The sequence below is a fragment of the Piliocolobus tephrosceles genome, chromosome 16 (assembly GCF_002776525.5).
Source record: "Piliocolobus tephrosceles isolate RC106 chromosome 16, ASM277652v3, whole genome shotgun sequence".
Taxonomy (NCBI): domain Eukaryota; kingdom Metazoa; phylum Chordata; class Mammalia; order Primates; family Cercopithecidae; genus Piliocolobus; species Piliocolobus tephrosceles.
Window position 1 is genome coordinate 19,755,863 of NC_045449.1, and position 18,883 is coordinate 19,774,745.

General features: G+C 45.2%; 1 protein-coding gene across 6 annotated transcripts in view; it reads right to left on the reverse strand.

Annotated features, from left to right (window-relative positions):
* Window positions 1–3,853: 3,853 nt before the first annotated feature.
* Window positions 3,854–18,883, reverse strand: part of PRPSAP2 (phosphoribosyl pyrophosphate synthetase associated protein 2) — a 74,418-nt gene continuing 59,388 nt past the window's right edge. For all 6 annotated transcript variants that reach the window (XM_026449387.1, XM_026449382.1, XM_026449385.2 and 3 more), the window contains 3 exons: window positions 9,096–9,166; window positions 6,454–6,600; window positions 3,854–4,585 (listed from right to left, as the gene is read on the reverse strand). In XM_026449387.1, the coding sequence (XP_026305172.1) occupies window positions 4,427–4,585; window positions 6,454–6,600; window positions 9,096–9,166 (377 nt within the window). In that variant the 3' untranslated portion in view covers window positions 3,854–4,426. The remainder of the gene's footprint in view (window positions 4,586–6,453; window positions 6,601–9,095; window positions 9,167–18,883) is intronic.

Genomic DNA, 18,883 nt, shown 5'->3' on the forward strand with positions numbered 1-18,883 from the left:
AATGACTAATGATGCTGAGCATCTTTCCATTTAGATATATTTTTTGTATGAATGCCTGTACATCTTTTTGTTTTGTTTTGTTTTGTTTTTTTGAAACTGAGTTACCATGTCTTGGCATAATCTTGGCTCACTACAACCTCTGCCTCCTGGGTTCAAGCGATTCTTGTGTCTCAGCCATTGAGTAGCTTGAATTACAGGCGTGCACCACCATGCTCAGCTAATTTTTGTATTTTTAGTAGAGACGGGGCTTTTCCACGTTGGCCAGGCTGGTCTCAAATTCTTGGCATCAAATGATTCACCCACGGCCTCTCAAAATGCTGGGATTACACGCGTGAGCCACCACACCCGGCCTGTATATCTTTTTGTATATCTTTCTTTGTGGGAATGCCTATTCAAATCCCATTTAAAAAATGTTTTTGGGCCGGGCACGGTGGCTCACGCCTGTAATCCCAACACTTTGGGAGGCTGAGGCGGGCAGATCACAAGGTCAGGAGTTTGAGAACAGCCTAACATGGTGAAACCTCGTCTCTACTAAAAATACAAAAATTGGCTGGGTGTGGTGGCACATGCCTGTAATCCTAGCTACTCAGGAGGCTGAGGCAGGAGAATTGCTTGAACATGGGAGGTGCAGGTTGCAGTGAGCCAAGATTGTATCACTGCACTCCAGCCTGGACGACAGAGTGAGACTCAGTCTCAAAAAAAGAAAACTATATATATATGTGTGTGTGTGTGTGTGTATGTGTGTGTATATATATACAGGCATGGTGGTGCGTGCCTGTAGACTCAGCTACTTGGAAGGCTGAAGTACAAGAATTGCTTGAACCCAGGAGGCAGAGGTTGCAGTGAGCCGAGATAGTGCCAGTAAACCGAGATTGTGCCACTGCACTCCAGCCTGGGCAACAGAGTGAGACTCTGTCTCAAAAAAACTAAGCAAAACAAAACAAAACGAAAAAGAACTCCCCCAAAAAATCACCATTCTTTTTCCTGCTGAGAGATCTTGGCAACTTTGTCGAAAATCAATTGACTAGAGATACAGTGTTTATTTCTGAACTCTTGATTCTACTCCATTGACTTATATGCCTCTCCTTATGCCAGAACTACACTGTCTTTGATTAGTATAGCTTAGTAGTAAGTTCTGAAATCAAGAAGTACAAGTCCTCAAACTTTGTTCTTTTTCAAACTGATTTGGCTATTTGAGGTCCTCGGTGATTCCGTATGAATTTAAGGATGGGCTTTTCTATAGCTGCCAAAAGATGCCATTGGGGATTTTGATAGATATTACACTGAATCTGTAGATTGCTTTGGAGTATTGCATCTTAATGATATTAAGATTTCCAACCCGTGATCGTGGGATGTCTTCCTATTTAGGCCGTCTTTAATTTCTTCCAACAATGTTTTATAAAGTACACAATACATACAACATAAAATTTAGCATTTCAGCCTTTTTTTTTTCTTCAGAGAGTCTCACTCTGTCACCAGCATGGAGTACAGTGATGTGATCTCTTTCCTTATTGATCTTTTGTCTGGTTGATCTGTTAAAAGTAGGTGTTGAATTCTACAACTTTTTTTTGAGACGGGGTCTTGCTCTGTTGCCCAGGTTGGAGTGCAGTGGCATGATCTCGGCTCACTGCGACCTCCACCTCCTGGGTTCAAGCAATCCTCCCTCCTCAGCCTTAGAGGTAATAAACAGTGAGAGCCAAAAGATTAATGTCCCAGTGTGGTGGAACTGGTATTTGTCCATCCACTCATGCCCTTTGGTGGCATCCTGTGTGCTCTTGATGCCTCGAGAGCATTGCTCTAACCACATCTGTCAAGCGATGACATCACAGTCAGAACTGGAAACGATTAGCCTGTTTTCTGTCATAGAATTTCTGGGTTTACTTCACCATTATCTCTGGCCACAGAGACTGTCTCTGTCTCTAGCAAAGACAGTAGTCTAGAGGGTAAATGGCTTCTTTGGCCAAAGAAAAGCCTATAATACATGGAGAAACTGTATACGGGGTCTCCTCTAGACAGGGAAGGGGGGGGGCTGAGAGGTTTGGGTGTCCTTACTGGGCACCTGACTTGCCCCTTGAGGGCCTCCATCCTCCTGCCCCAGCCCGGCGGGCCAGGACGTGGCACTCCACTCTCCCTCACTATCATCTGCCAATTGTCTTTCCTGGCCTCAGCCCTCTGTCAGCCATCCCCTGGCACATGCCCTGCCCGTGGCTCCCCCCGGCACTCATCTTCACGTTCTTCCAGAGCCAACTCAGAGCAGACCTTCGAGTCTCTGTGGGTGTGAAGGATCCTAGCTTTAGCCAAGTTCATTACCCAGAGGAAAACACTCCCATAAAACATGTTTCCATTCACTTCTGTAAATATGACTTTTCTTCATGAAGGATGACATGCCAGGAAAAACCACGGGGGTCAAAGTTCCCTGGACACAGTGGCAGGAGGAAACCTCCCACTGAAGGAGCTGGAGAGTCCACTGCATCTCCAAGGAACCCAGAGCAGGACCCGTCCTCCCTGCTAGTGCAGCACCACCATTCCCAAACCATGGAGGGCCACTGTGTCAGCACAGCCACCCCAGGAGACGCCCCATGGCTGTTCAGGAAGTGCCTGTCACTTGGTATAAAGCCAAACCACATGGTGACTTCAACCGTCATCTGTAGTAGCAAATGGTTAGATAGCATCCAAAGAGCAGAAGGTAGGAAAAAACCCAAACCCAGCAGAGGCTGGAGCTGTGAGACTTACTGAAGCCTCTTCAGCTCATTTCACGGCAACGGTGGGAGGTCCCGGCACCACAGGCAGGCTCCAATCTCATGGGTGGTGACACCTTGCTCCCAAAGCTCTTCTTCCAAATGTAGAAACTGGGTGGTCTCCAGCCTGCAACTGACAGAGCTGCCCTGGCAAAGAAGCCGCCAGCTACCATCCCATGCCCTAAGCCAATTCATTCTGAAGATCGAGAGGCCTCATTTCTAGGAACAGGTTCACAGAAGCAAGGACACTTTTTCAAAGTAAATAGCTCTATCATTAACTGGATTTGAAAACTCGGGGAGAGAACACCTTTCCCCCAAAGCTGTTTCCTCAGAAGTAAACTAGGTGTGAGGGTGGCACTGCTGGGGGTGCAGGAGCCCATGGAATACTTGGGCAGCTTCCAGAAGCAGAGCTCTTGGTGCTTCTGCACAAACAAGGCCCTGGCCTACTGGGGCAAGCCCACGGGCCACGCTGCTCTCTGTGGAGCACAGGGAAGGCCAGCATGGCTGGTGACTGATCTTAATTTTGTGCTAAATAAACTACTATTTTATTCCAGATTCTAACAAGAAAAGCAGAAAGCAAAGGTTTAAGGTGTTTTGGGAGGAAGAAAAATTAGTTTTTATGAGCAAGTCTACATTTTCCTTCATAAGTCAGGCTGAGTGGGAGGACAGGTGGACATAAACCCCAGTGCCAGTGCTCCAGGGAAGGCCAGTCCAATGGACTCTGTGTGGAAGTTCAGGGTCCTAAACGCTAAAGACAGATGATATTTAGACCCTTGATAGCAACAAGGGTCATGTTACTTGCCCTTTGGGACGCATCTCCCAGCATCTCATCTCCCTAGAGCATGACAGAGAACAGCCAGCCATGGAAGAGAGGTAAAGCCACACCAAGACCAATGGCAGATGGTGCTCACTGGTTCCCCTGCTGCCTGCGGCCTAGCATCCTGAGATTCCAACTCCTCTCCCTCCTCAGTCAAATGACTACACGTCGGGAACTTTCAGGGCCTTGGACAAATTATCAGAACAGAGAATATTACATCTCTGGGAGGCTACTGCATCCCCCCACAAAGCTGCAGAAGAGAAAACAAGCTGATAAACATTTCAACATTCACAGTGTGTAGATTCAGCTTTCATTTTATTTTAGTTATAAAATGATTGCCAAAACACAAAGTTTTAGAAAAACACACAAACACAAGTTTTTATTCCTGTTTTAGTTGCAGAAAATAAATACAATCACATATTCCATATGCTTGTCTACAAAAGCATCTCTAAAAATGTCATTTACTGGACTTGACAGTATAATCTTTTTGGCTTTTCAACTGCAGGTATCATACAGATCATTTTATTTTATTAACTTTTTAAGCACTTGGCTCAAGCAACTTCAGAAAAAGACTTTGTGAGCTTACAAATCTTATTCCAAGTGTTATTTTTTAAACAGTTAAAACTAAAACAAGGTCTTACCTTTTCAAAAGAGGAGAATAAAGTTTTTCTTTTATAAAAATGGTTCCCCAAACTCACGAACACCCAAACCGACATAAAAAGTTGGTCTATCTTCATAGGAATCAACAAGAAGAGAGGTTACAGGGGAGAGGGAGGAACAAACACGACGGTTCCTGTGAACTCTATCCCACCGAGCAGTCACTCTTGTGTTTCCAGTTTGGCCCTCGGGAGTTTTCCTAAAGGAGAGCTGTTCAGTCATCTAAGCCTATGTTTCTGAAAAGGTAGGACATGGACTCCCCATTGTGGATCCGACGGATCGCCTCTGAAAGGATCATGCTGATATCCACGGTTTTAATCTTGGGGCACTGGAGCTTCTGGACTTCATGTGGAATTGTATTGGTGACCACTACCTGTGAAGCAAGAGAAAAAAAACCAGAGCATCAGAAAGCCAAGTAGCTTCATGGTTTGATCTGGAAATGTGATAGCTTCTCAAATCTGAGGCTCGCCATGACAGGAAAACAGTGGATCTATGTCTCAAGTCATTGTTTCAATTTTTTTTTTTTTTAGACGGAGTCTCACTCTGTCACCCAGGCTGGAGTGCAGAGACACCATCTCGGCTCACTGCAAGCTCCGCCTCCCGGGTTCATGCCATTCTCCTGCCTCGGCCTCCCAAGTAGCTGGGACTACAGGCGCTCGCCACCAAGCCCAGCTAATTTCTTTGTGTTTTGAGTACAGACAGGGTTTCACCATGTTTTCACCAGGATGGTCTCGATGTCCTAACCTCATGATCCACCCACCTCAGCCTCCCAAAGTGCTGGGATTACAAGCATGAGCCACTGCGCCTGGCCTGTGTTTCTTAGGTTAAGATTTGATAACCTCACACCCACTAGGACAGGTATGGCAAAAAAAGATAATAACAAGTATTGGAGGCGTGCAGAGAAACTGGAACCCCCCCACTCACTGCTGTGGGAATGTAAAATGGTGCAGCTGCTTTGAAAAACAGTCTGGCAGCTCCTTGAAAGTTTCAACATGAAGTTACTGTATGACCCAGCAGTACTAAACCTAGGTACGCATCAAAGAGAAGGGAAAACAGATGTCTACACAAAAGCTTGTACACAAATGTTTACTGCAGCACCATGCATAAGTTAAAAAGCGGAAAAAATTTCTATCGACATGAAATATGAAAAGAGAGACAAAATGTGGACTATCCATGTAACAGAGTATTCTTTGATCATAAAATGGAATGAAGTACTGATTCATGCTACAACATGGATGAACCTTGAAAATACTATGTTGAGTGAAGGAAGCCAGCACAAAAGACCACATATTGTGTAATCTCATTAATATGAAATGTCCAGAACAGGCAAATCTAGAGCGACAGAAAGCAGATTAGTGGTTGCCAGGGACTAACGGCAGTGAGAGAAAATGTGAAGTGACTGCTAATGGGTATGGCGTTCCTTTCTAGGGAGAAGAAAATGTTCTAAAATCAACTATGGTAACGACTGCACAACTCCAAACATTCTAAAAACTAATGAGTTGTATACATTACTATTATTATTATTTATTATGTTTTTTTTGAGACAGAGTCTCATTCTGTTATCCAGGCTAGAGTGCAGTGGCACAATCTCGGCTCATTGCAGCCACTGCTCCCTGGGTTCAAGCGATTCTCGTCTCAGCCTCCCAAGTAGCTGGGATTACAGGTGCCCACCACCATGCAAGGCTAATTTTTGTATTTTTAGTAGAGAGTGGGTTTCTGCCTGTTGGCTGGTCTCCAGCTCCTGACCTCAGGTAATCTGCCTGCCTCAGCCACCCAAAGTGCTGGGATTACAGGCATAAACCACCATGCCCAGCCCTTGATTCCTTTCTTTTTTTTTTTTTTTTTTTGAGACGGAGTCTTGCTCTGTCGCCCAGGCTGGAGTGCAGTGGCGCAATCTCGGCTCACTGCAAGCTCCGCCTCCCAGGTTTACGCCATTCTCCTGCCTCAGCCTCCCGATTAGCTGGGACTACAGGCGCCCGCCATCTCGCCTGGCTAGTTTTTTGTATTTTTTAGTAGAGACGGGGTTTCACTGTGTAGATCAGGATGGTCTCGATCTCCTGACCTCGTGATCCACCCGTCTCGGCCTCCCAAAGTGCTGGGATTACAGGCTTGAGCCACCGCGCCCGGCCGATTCCTTTCTTAACCACAATCTCAGTCTTGTCCCTACTCGCTGTAACTAAAGATCATGATGTGCCAGAAGCCCAGGCAGCTGTCCTCACGAACACACCCAGACCCTGTTACCTCATCAATGGCAGACTCTTCAATCAGCCGGGGGGCGTCAGAAGACAACAAGCCATGAGTTGCCATCACAAAGATCTTATATGCACCTCTTTCCTTCAGGGTCTCTGCTGCAGCAAGAAAGCTGTCAACATCATCAATGATGTCATCCTGCCAAAGCACAGATAGAAAATAATGTATATGAGCACTTCTATAATAATAGGTTAGACAACCAGGGAAAAAAAAGGGTCTGCCTACATTTATTGTGAAAAATCTGCTCTTCCATTTGGCCTTGTGCAGACAGCACGGCCCCATGTCCCCATCACCGTGCCCCATGGCATCCCTCCAGGACTTTCACACGAGCCTCCTCCTGCACAGCACCTGCCACTCACTATTCGGGCTATCTCCCACCACACTCCAGGCTCCCAGGGGTAGCACTGTTTTCTGCACCATAACTGGCCAACACTGTGCTGTCACAATGCAGATCGCACCAGAAATGATGGAGGTATGATTTTCTTTTTTTGTTTTTAATGCACAGAAAAAGTGTTAAAAGATGTTTTCGACTCTGGGTAACAGAATTATGGTTGCCTCTTTCCCCTTGCTGCTTCTTGCTACCTTCCTTATTTCCAAATTTTCTCCATTGAGCATATGGGAAATATGTTTTTTACATGTTATTATAATGGAAAAAATAATAATGATTATTGTTTTTAATAATAAAATACCCAGTTCAGTGGCTTCTACTCTTTTATTGCATACTGAAGTTACCATGGTCAAAAATATACATGTAAAGGCTAGGTGTGGTGGCTCACACCTGTAGTCTCAGCACTCTGGGAGGCTGAGGTGGGAGGATTGCTTGAGCTCAGGCGTTCAAGACCAGCCTGAGCAACATGGTGAAACCCAGTCTCTACAAAAACAAAAACTAGCCAGGCATGGTGGTACGCACCTGTAGTCCTAGCTACTTGGGAGGCTGAGGCAGGAGGATTGCTTGAGCCCAGGGGATGGAAGTTGCAGTGAGCTGTGATCAAGCCACTGCACTCCAACCTGGGCAGCAGACCCAGACCATACCCCCTCAAAAATACACACACACACACACACACACACACACACACACACACACACACACGCTACTTAAAAAGTACTACTAGTAAAATGGTACAGCCACCTTGGCAAACAGTTTGACAGTTTCTTATAAGACTATATTTGCAACTACTATATGCAAACCAACAACTGCATTTATAAGTGCAATCACCCCAGAGAAATCAAAATTCTGTTCACACAAAAACCCATACATGAATGTACATAGTGAGTTTTATGTATAATAGCTCCAACCTGGAAATCAACCAAATGTCCTTCAACAAATAAACTCTGGTACCTCTATGCCATGGGATACTGCCCAGCAATAAGAAGGAATAAAATATTTATATACAAAACAAACTGGATGGATCTCAGGGTAATCATGGCAGGTTAACCAAAACTCAAAAGGTTATAAACCATAGATTCCATTTATATGACATTCTTGAAATAATAATTAGAAATACAGAGGACAGATCATGGGTTGCCAGTGCTGTGGCTTGAATGTTTTTGTCTCTCCAAAATTCATGTGTTGGAAACTTATTCCCCAGTGCAACAGTGTTGGGAGGTGGGGTCTTTGGGGAAGTGTTTAGGTTGTGAGGGCTCTGCCGTGAGGAATGGATTCATGTCGCTATAAAAAGGCCTGTGGGAATGGGTTCGCCTCTTTCCTGCCCTTCTGAAGGAAAGTTCATTCCTTTTTGTCCTTCTGCCTTCTGCCATGTGAGGATGCAGCAAGAAGGCCCTCACCAGACCAAATACTGGTGCCATGATTTGGACATCCAGCCTCTAGAGCTGTTAGAGAATAAATTTCTTCTATTCTATATAAACAACCTAGTCTTACATGTTACAGCAGCACAAAATGGACAAAGACACCAGGGGTTGCAGATTGGGTGGGAAGGATGTGGGTGTAGCTATGAAGGGAAGCATGAGGGTGCCTTGCAGTGAAGGAGCAATTCTGTGTCCTGACTGTGGTGGTGGTTCCACAAAGCTACCCATGATAAGACTGCACACACACACACACACACACACACTACATGCACAACTGGTGCTGTCTGAAGGACCTCTGTGACTGTGGCACTGAGAATTTCCAGGCTGTGTTATTGTACCATAGTTAAGCAAGATGGAGGATGCTGGGTAATGAATACACAGGATGTCCCTGTGTAATTCCCCCTACTTCCTGTGGATCTATAATTACTTCAAAATAAAAAGTTTTTTTTTTTTTTTTTTTAAATGCAGTGGTGGCTGGGTGCAGTGGCTCACGCCTGTAATCCCAGCACTTTGGGAGGCCAAGGCGAGCAGATCACGAGGTCAGGAGCGAGACCAGCCTGGCCAACGTGGTGAAACCCTCTCTACTAAAAATACAAAAATTAGCCAAGCATGGTGGCAGGCACCTGTTATTCCAGCTACTTGGGAGGCTGAGGTAAGAGAATCGTTTGAACCTGGGAGGCAGAAGTTGCAGTGAGCCGAGAACGCACCACTGCAATCCAGCCTGGGTGACAGCAAGACTGTCACAAAATCAATCAATCAAGTAGTCAATCAATCAACAGAATAACAATGGCAAATGCTAGAATTAATAATAAAAGAGGTCTACATACCACGATGATGGCAATCCTTCCTCCAACATCACCCACAACTGTGATTGGGGGCTTTTCTTTAGGAATCAGCACTGGTTGGAATAAAACACACACACCAAAGTTTTTATATTAAAAAGTAAAACAAAATTTTAAATAAGTTAATATCTCAAGATAAAAACATTCAAACAACTAGGAATAGAAGGGAATTTCCTCAATCTGATAAAGGGCAACTAAAAAAACCCACAGCTGACTTGATACTTTATGGCCCAAGGTCAAAAGCTTTCCCCTAAGATCAGGAACAAGACAAGGGTGCCTGCTGCACCACTGCCATCCACCATGATACTGGATATGCTAGCAAGGGTAATTAGGCAAGAAAACAAAATGAAAGGCATTCAGATCAGAAAGGAAAAGTGAAACTATCTCTGTTAGCAGATGACATGATCCTACCTACTGAAAATCCCCAAGAATCCACAAATACACTCACTAAAGTTAAAATACGAATTCAGTCAAGTTGCCAAGAACAAAATCAACACACAAAATCAGTTGCTACACAGCAGCATTGAACAATCAAAAGAGGGAATTAAGAAAGCAATTCCATTTATAAAAGGAGGCAAAAGAATAAAATACTAGGAATAAGTTTAACCAAGGACTTGTGAAAACTACAAATCATCATTGAAAGAAATTTAAGAAAATAGGATTCTTGGCCAGGAGCAGTGGCTCACACCTGTAATCCCAGCACTTTGGGAGGCCGAGCTGGGTGGATCTCTTGAGCCCAGGAGTTTGAGATCAGCCTGGGCAACACAGTGAAACACCATCTCTACAAAAAAAAAATAAATTAGCCAGGTTTGGTGGTGGCACATGCCTGTAGTCCCAGCTACTTGGAGGGCTGAAGTGGGAGGATCACTCGAGCCCGGGAGGTGGGGGTTGCAGTGAGCCAAGATCATGCCACTGCAGCCCAGCCTGGGCAACACGGCAAGACCGTGTCTCAAAAAAATGAAAAAGGTAGGCCGGGCGCGGTGGCTCAAGCCTGTAATCCCAGCACTTTGGGAGGCCGAGACGGGCGGATCACAAGGTCAGGAGATCGAGACCATCCTGGCTAACATGGTGAAACCCCGTCTCTACTAAGAAATACAAAAAACTAGCCGGGCGAGGTGGCGGGCGCCTGTAGTCCCAGCTACTCGGGAGGCTGAGGCAGGAGAATGGCATAAACCCGGGAGGCGGAGCTTGCAGTGAGCTGAGATCCGGCCACTGCACTCCAGCCCGGGCAACAGAGCGAGACTCCGCCTCAAAAAAAAAAAAAAAAAGGAAAGAAAAAAAAAATAGAATTCTTAGGAATTATACCGAAAAGCAACAAAAATATAAATTGGACTTAATCAAAATTAAAATCTTTTGTGGCTGGGCGTGGTGACTTGCACCTATAATTCCAGCACTTTGGGAGGCTGAGGAGACAGGATTGCTTGGGCTCAGGAGTTCAAGACCATCCTGGGCAACACAGTGAGACCCCATCTCTATAAATTTTTTTTAATTACCCGGGCATGGTGGTGTGCACCTGTAGTCACAGCTACTCAGAAGGCTGAGGCAAGAGGTCACTTGAGCCTGGGAGGTTCCAAGGCTGCACTTAGCAATGATCATGCTACTGCACTCCAGCCTCAGTGACACAGTGAGATCCTGTCTCAATAAAAAATAAATAAAAAAGAGGTCTGGGCGTGGTGGCTCATGGCTACAATCCCAGCACTTTGGGAGGCCGAGGTGGGCAGATCACGAGGTCAAGAGTTTGAGACCAGCCTGGCCAACATGGTGAAACCCCTGTCTCTACTAAAAATACAAAAATTAGCCAGGCATGGTGGCATGCACCTGTAATCCCAGCTACTTGGGAGGCTGAGGCAGGAGAATCGCTTAAACCCAGGAGGTGGAGGTTGCAGTGAGAGGAGATATGCCATTGCATTCTAGCCTGAGCAACAGAGCAAGACACCATCTCAAAATAAATAAATATAAAAAAGTAAAAAAATAACCTATAGAATGGCAGAAAATATTTGCATATCATGTATCCAGTAAGAGTCTAGTGTCCAAAATATATAAAGTAGGCTGGGCATGATGGCTCACGCCTGTAATTCCAGCACTTTGGGAGGCTGAAGCGGACAGATTGCCTGCCTGAGCTCAGAAGTTTGAGACCAACCTCAGCAACATGGCAAAAACCTGTCTCTACAAAAAATACAAAAGTTAGCAAGGCATGGTGGTGCATGCCAGTAGTCCCAGCTACTTGCGGGGGGGGGGGCGGGGGCTGAGGTGAGAGGATCACTTGAGCTTGGGAGGTCAAGGCTCCAGTGAGCCACAACTGGACCACTGCACTCCAGCCTGGGTGAGAGAGCGAGGCCCTGTCTCAAAAAAAAATAATAAAAATAAAAAAATAAAAAATTATATATATATACACATACATATATGGCAAAATATATAAAGAACTTTTATAATTCAACAATAAAAAGACAAACCTAGTTCAAAAACGGGCAAAGGATTTCAACAGATATTTCTCCAAAGAAGATATACAAATGAAGTCAGTAGTCATTAGGGAAATGTTTATCAAAATCACAATGAGATGCCACTTTATGCCCACTGGGCTGACTACAATAAAAAAGTAGAAAATAAGTGTTGATGAGGATGTGGAGAAACTGGAACCTTTGTACATTACTGGTAGGAATATAAAATGGTGCAGCTGCTGTGAGAAAAGGCTGGCAGTTCCTCAAAAAGTTAAACATACACCAAAAGACCCAGCAATTCTGATCCCAGGTATAGACCACGAGAAATGAACCATCTATCCACACAGAAACTCATACATGAATATACGGAGCAGCACAGCCAAAAGTGGAAACAAGCCAAATTCCTATCAAATGCTGACAATGAAATATTATCCAGCCATCAAAAGCAATGAAGCACTGACACGTGCTATCCCATGGATGAACCTCAAAACATGCTCAGAGAAAGAAGCCAGATACAAAAGTCTACATGTTATATGATTCCATTTATATGAAATGTCCAGAGTAGGCAAACATCCACAGAAAGAGAATGGAGATGACTGGTTGCCAGGGGCTGGGGGAAGGGGCATGGGGAAACTACTTAATGGGTGCAGGGTGTTCTTCTGGGGTAATGAGAAGTTTTGAAACTAGAAAGAAATGGTAACTGCACACAACTGTGAATATACTGAAAGGCAGTAAATTTTTTTTTTTTTTTGAGACGGACTCTCGCTTTGTCGCCCAGGCTGGAGTGCAGTGGCGCGATCTCGGCTCACTGCAAGCTCTGCCTCCCAGGTTCACGCCATTCTCCTGCCTCAGCCTCTGAGTAGCTGGGACTACAGGCTCCTGCCACCACGCCCGGCTAAGTTTTTTTATTTTTAGTAGAGATGGGGTTTCACCGTGTTAGCCAGGATGGTCTGGATCTCCTGACCTCGTGATCCGCCCTCCTCGGCCTTCCAAAGTGCTGGGATTACAGGCATGAGCCACCGCGCCCGGCCAAAGGCAGTAAATTTTATACTTTAAAATGGTTAATTCTATGTTATATGACTTTGACTTCAATTTTCTTTTATTTTTTTTGAGATGGAGTCTCGCTCTGTTGCTCAGGCTGGAAGTGAAAGGACTGTTCTAGATCGGGGGTTTTCAGCTGCTTATGTCTTAGGCCAGATACATTTATGCTGCAAGGGAACACCCTGTGTACTGTGAGAAGTTTAGCAGCATGCTTGGCCTCTACTCACTAGATGCCAGTAGCCACCCCCTTGGTTGTGACAATCAAAACTATCTCCAGACATTTCCAAATATCCTCTAGGAGACAATGTCCACTCCCTGATGGAGAACCCCTGCTCCAGATTGAAAGAGATGAAAGACATATGACAACCAGAGGCAATGTGTGACCCTAGGTGAGCATCAGGAGAGGACAAAAAAGTGTAACAAAACAAAGCAAAGCAAGATAAATTCCAGAACTGAAGTGACTTTCTACATGTTCAACACTCCTACTCCCAGGACACTTGACCTCAATCCCAGTGAAAAAGTATAATGAATAGCCCTTTAGGAAATCAACTTGACAAAAAGCCTTATATTCATGCCTTCTGACTCATTAATCTCACTTTTAGAAGCTTGAAATGAAATAAGCCAAAGTGTGGGAAGAGTGTTTTATCTACATATATCCACTGCCACATTATATGGGCAAAGAACAGAAGAAAACATAAAAACCGCAAATTAGGCTGTGGTTGGGCAGTCTACGCCATATTCATATGATGGGATATCAGACAGCCATAAAAATGCTGTTTACAAGAGGCTGAGGTAGACAAATCGCTTGAGCCTGGGAGGTCAAGGCTGCAGTGAGCCGTGATTGTGCCACTGCACTCCAGCCTGGGTGACAAAGTGAGACCCAGTCTCCGAGAAAAAAAAAAAAAAAAAAGAAATTGCTGTTTCTTTTGGAAGTTTCTGGTGACCTGACACGACACATCAGGAAGCTGGGAGGAGGAGGCAGCAACATGCACAATTATGCATTAACCATGCATTGCAGCTCTATGAAAATAAGGGTGGAAAAACTAAAAGGAGGCTCACCAAATTAAAGTGGTGTGTCTTTGAATAGTGAGATCAAGCACTAATTATTATTTTCTTCTAACTTTTATGGATTGTAATATTTTCAAATATTATATATAGTGTTTATATTCTGAAAAAGTATTTTCTTTCTTTCTTTTTTTTGAGACGGAGTCTGGCTCTGTTGCCCAGGCTGGAGTGCAGTGGCCGGATCTCAGCTCACTGCAAGCTCCGCCTCCTGGGTTTTACGCCATTCTCCTGCCTCAGCCTCCCGAGTGGCTGGGACTACAGGTGCCCGCCACCTCGCCCGGCTAGTTTTTTGTATTTTTTAGTAGAGACGGGGTTTCACTGTATTAGCCAGGATGGTCTCGATCTCCTGACCTCATGATCCGCCTGTCTCGGCCTCCCACAAAGTGCTGGGATTACAGGCTTGAGCCACCGCGCCCGGCCTGAAAAAGTATTTTCATTGTTTTTTAGTAGGCATATTTTTATCTATAAGAAATCAGAGGATACAAAATAAGTTTTAAAATCTAATACTAAATAACAAAATCTTTATATTCAAGATGCTGCAGGAAGAATGCTTTCTTTTCCCTTCATATATTATTTGCTAGTACCTTAAAAAACCATTCTATGTAGGGTGTCAAATAATCAAATGTATAAAAACAGTCCAATATTTAGGATCCGTGAAACTAAAATTCTGCATTCCCAAAGACGGCCTGTAATGATCACTACTTGAGTCAAAACATAAACTTAGAAACATTATAAGTAAAATTATGAATGAAACATAAAGATCACATGAGTAAAGAAATATTGCCAGGCGTGGTGGCTCACACCTGTAATCCCAGAACTTTGGGAGGCTGAGGCGGGCAGATTATGAGGTCAGGAGATAGAGACCATCCTGGCTAACACAGTGAAACCCCATCTCTACTAATAATACAAAAAATTAGCTGGGTATACTGGCGAGTGCCTATAGTCCCAGCTACTCGGGAGGCTGAGGCAGGAGGATGGTGTGAACCCAGGAGGTGAGCTTGCAGTGAGCCCAGATTGCGCCACTGCACTCCAGCCTGGGCGACAGAGCGAGACTTCCGTCTCAAAAAAAAAAAAAAAAGAAATATTAGAAAGAACATAGAGATCATCCAGTCCCATGACCTCATTTCCAGATGGGAAACCTCTAGTTCAGTGTCTGCAGTCCAGAGTCGACTCCCTAAGGCCACACCAAAAGCTAACACCCAGCAAGTTCCAAAGGAGCAGCATTCATCTAAAGACTGCCAATGCATTCCTCATCACAGCCCACACGCTTGCAGGACTGAAAAGGAACATATATTCATCCATGCCTCCTGGGCATGGCTCATCTCACCAATGGTCCCAGCCAGCCCTCGCAGGGTTCTGCTGAGGTTCCTAGACACAAGCCCCTCTGAGGCCAGGCAAGAATTCTGAAAGGGAGCGGCAGCCCCAGGCCTAATCCCCAGCACCAACAGCCTGGGCACATGAGGCTGTGAGAAATGCACACACAAGCAAAAAGCTTTGAGGCCCTGAGCCAAACGCTTTATTAACACCTTCCCAGCCCCAAATCCTGAACCTTGGCTCTATCTCCTGCCTTTCTCCTCCTTAAATTCCCATCACTAAGTCCAAGAGACCCATGAGCACAGTAGCAAAAGCACAGGTTTTAGTCAGACAAGTCCAGCTGACTGCAGGGAAGCTGCTTGCTCTTTCTGACCCTGTTTATCTATAAAATAGAAAATCATCACTCAATTAAAAGGGCTGTACTGGAGACTAAAACATTAAAAATGTTCATTCCTCCTGCCATCTTTTTTAGAGACAGGGTTTCACTCTGTCACCCAGGCTGGAGTGCAGTGGCACCATCATGGCTCACTGCAGCCTCGACTTCCTGGGTTCAAGTGATCCTTTCACCTCAGACTCTCAAGTAGCTGGGATTACAGGCACACCACCACACCTGGCTTATTTTATTTTTTTATTTATTTTTGAGAGGTAGTCTCACTCTGTTGCCCAGGCTGGAGTGCAGTGGCACAATCTCAGCTCTCTGCAACCTCCGCCTCCTGGGTTCAAGTGATTCTCCTGACTCATCCTCTTGAGTGGCTGGGATTACAGGCACGCTCCACCAAACCCAGCTAATTTTTATATTTTTAGTAGAGACAGGGTTTCACCATGTTGGTCAGGTTGGTCTCGAACTCCTGACCTCATGATCCACCCGTCTCGGCCTCCCAAAGTGCTGGGATTACAGGTGTGAGCCACCGTGCCCAGACACCTGGCTAATTTTTAAACTTTTTTTTGAAATGGGGTTGTGCTATGTTGCCCAGGCTGGTCTCAAACTCCTGGGCTCAAGCAAATCTTCCACCTCAGCCTTCCAAAGTGCTGGGATTAAAGGAGTGCACCAATGTACCTGGCCTCCCTCCCATTGTCTTTTTAATATTTCTCAAAGTGCTCTGTCCCTTTCATTCCCATTGCTACCACCCCCTAGAGCAACAACGCATAACACAAATACACAGTGACAAATGTAAGCCATATAAGCAATTTTAGATTTTCTAGTAGCCACATTACAGAAGCACAAAAAAAGGTAAAATTAATTTTAATAACATGTTTGATTTGATTCAATATATCAAAATATTACCATTTTAACACAGAATCAATAAAACTTCACTAATGAGATATTTACATTAAGGTTTTCAGATTAGGGGTGTGTGTCCTTCACACTCCCACTCCTCCCCACCCCATTCCCAGTGTGCAGGAGCCACACGTAGCCAGTAGCCACCTGGCTGGACAGCACAGCCCAAGAGATCAAGCTCCCCTCCCATGTGCCTGCTCAACTTCATCAGCCTCCCGGATCTGGCCTCTGTACTTCCAGCTTCTCTTCCATGCAACCTATCCCAAACACAGATGCAAGCCTGGCCTGCTGAACACTAAATAGCCTAGATCGAGAGCCTTTGCTGGCCACCTTCTGGGACGCGAGTGTATTTACTGGTATTCAAAGTCCTCCCCGGTCGGCTCCCCGCAGATACTGCTATCTTAGTCCATCTCCTCCCTTCTGGAGCCTCCTGGTAGTCAGGTTAGTGTCTTCCTGGCCACACCATAGTCCATCACCAAACATCTCATCACTGCAGTCCTGTCTCATCTCATTCACATAAGGCAGGCAGCGCTGGGTCCTGAGAGCTCGTCCTGGGCTCTCCACCGTCTTGGCCTATCATATGGGTCAACTCTGAGGATGGCCTCTTGTTGTCGCTCTTTTTTAGGAAAGCAACAGGCCCAAGGACATACAGCCGATAAGTGAGGGAGCCAGATGCAAACTCAAGCTCAGTCCCCCACCCCTCAGGAGATTTAACCCCTGCCCAGATGGCCTTCCATTTCTACCTCAGCTGCCATCTACAAATTATAGCTGGAATTCCAGCTTCTTCATGGCTATCCCAGCCACACTAGTTCCTTCTGTTTTTTTTCTCTATAAATGAGCAAACTCCTAGGCAAGGCAAAAATCTAACAGTCCAGTATATACCTCTGTGACCTAAAAATTATTTTGAGCCGAAAGCATTTGAGTTCCTGAAGTCCCTTATATGCTGAAAAACAGAGCCTCACAAAATAACTCAAAATAACTCAACTGTGATAAATCCCCTCCATGGGAACACCAGGGAAGACTGACTCTTACCGCTTAAGACTAGAAGAAGTCCAGACCACACCTAAACAGATGCTGTCAAAAACTAGCCTCTCTCCCATCTATTCTCCTTAGCACCCACTTCCCATCAGTCCCCTCCCTCCTCCTCTTCCCCTATTAAGAAGTCATCTGGGCCGGGCACCTGTAATCCCAGCACTTTGGGAGGCTGGGGCAGGCAAATCACTTGAGGTCAGGAGTTTGAGACCAGCCTGGCTAACATGGCGAAACCCCGTCTCTCCAAACAAACAAAACAAAAACAAAAACAAAATACAAAAATTACCTGGGCATGGTGGACATACCGGTAGTCCCAGCTACCTGGGAGGCTGAGGCAGGAGAATCGCCTGAACCTGGGAGGCAGGGGTTGCAGTGAGCCATAATTGCGCCACTGCACTCCAGGCTGGGCAAAAGAGCGTTTCAAAAAAAAAAAAAAGAAGTCATCTGTTTTCCCACATGGGCCTTTTCTGCCCCTCCTGTTCCCCTATTAAGATACTATATAAGCCCCACATTCTAACCACTTCTTTGAGTCACATTTTTGTGACTCACACAAAAGAGATGCATCACACACATCTGTATGTATGTGGTTAAACCATCTTTCCTCTTCCTCATCTGTCTTTTGCCAGTTTAGTCCATATGCCACCAAACACTGAATCTATGAGGGCAGGGGGTTAGGGTTCCTCCCCAACAACTCGAAGGCGGCATTTTTTTTTTTTTTTTTTTTTTTGAGAAGATGTTATTAAGGCATGGGGAAGTTTCTTAAACACAAAAACAAATTCATACATAACTCTATCACCCCAACCCAACTACATTCATTCTTCATATTCCCTCCTGGTCCTTGCATAGACAAAGAGAGTGCTGTGGTCTAAAGATGGTGTTCTCTCAAAACGCTATGTTGGAACCTAATACCCAATTTGACAGTATTAACAGCGGGGGCCTTTGGGAAATGATTAAATCTCAAGGCCTCTGCCTTCATGAACAGGATCAGTGTCCTTACAGAGAGCTGCCTTGCTCCTTCCACCATGTGAGGACACAGCAACAAGGTGCCACCTCAGGAGCAGAGTGAGCCCTCCCCTGACACCAATCTGTTAGTGCCTTGATCCAGGACTTCCCAGCCTCCAAAACTGTGAGCAATGAATTTCTGTTGTTTATAAATTACCTAGTCTGGCCGGGTGCGGTGGCTCATGCCTGTAATCCCAGCACTTTGGGAGGCTGAGGTGGACAGATCACCTGAAGTCGGGGGTTCGTAACCAGCCTGACCATCATGGAGAAACTCCGTCTCTACTAAAAATACAAAAATTAGCCAGGCGTGGTGGCGCACGCCTGTAATCCCAGCTCCTTGGGAGGCTGAGGCAGGAGAATCACTTGAACTCGGGAGGTGGAGGTTGTGGTGAGCCAAGATCGCATCATTGCACTCCAGCCTGGGCAACAAGAGCGAAACTCCATCTCAAAAAAAAAAAAAGAAAATTACCAAGTCTAAGGTATTTTGTTATAACAGCCTTAACAAACTAAGACAGAAATCGCTACTGAGAAGTGAGTTGCTACTGTATCAAATACCTACCAATGCAGGAGTGGCTTTGGAACTGGGTAATGGGCAGAGGCTA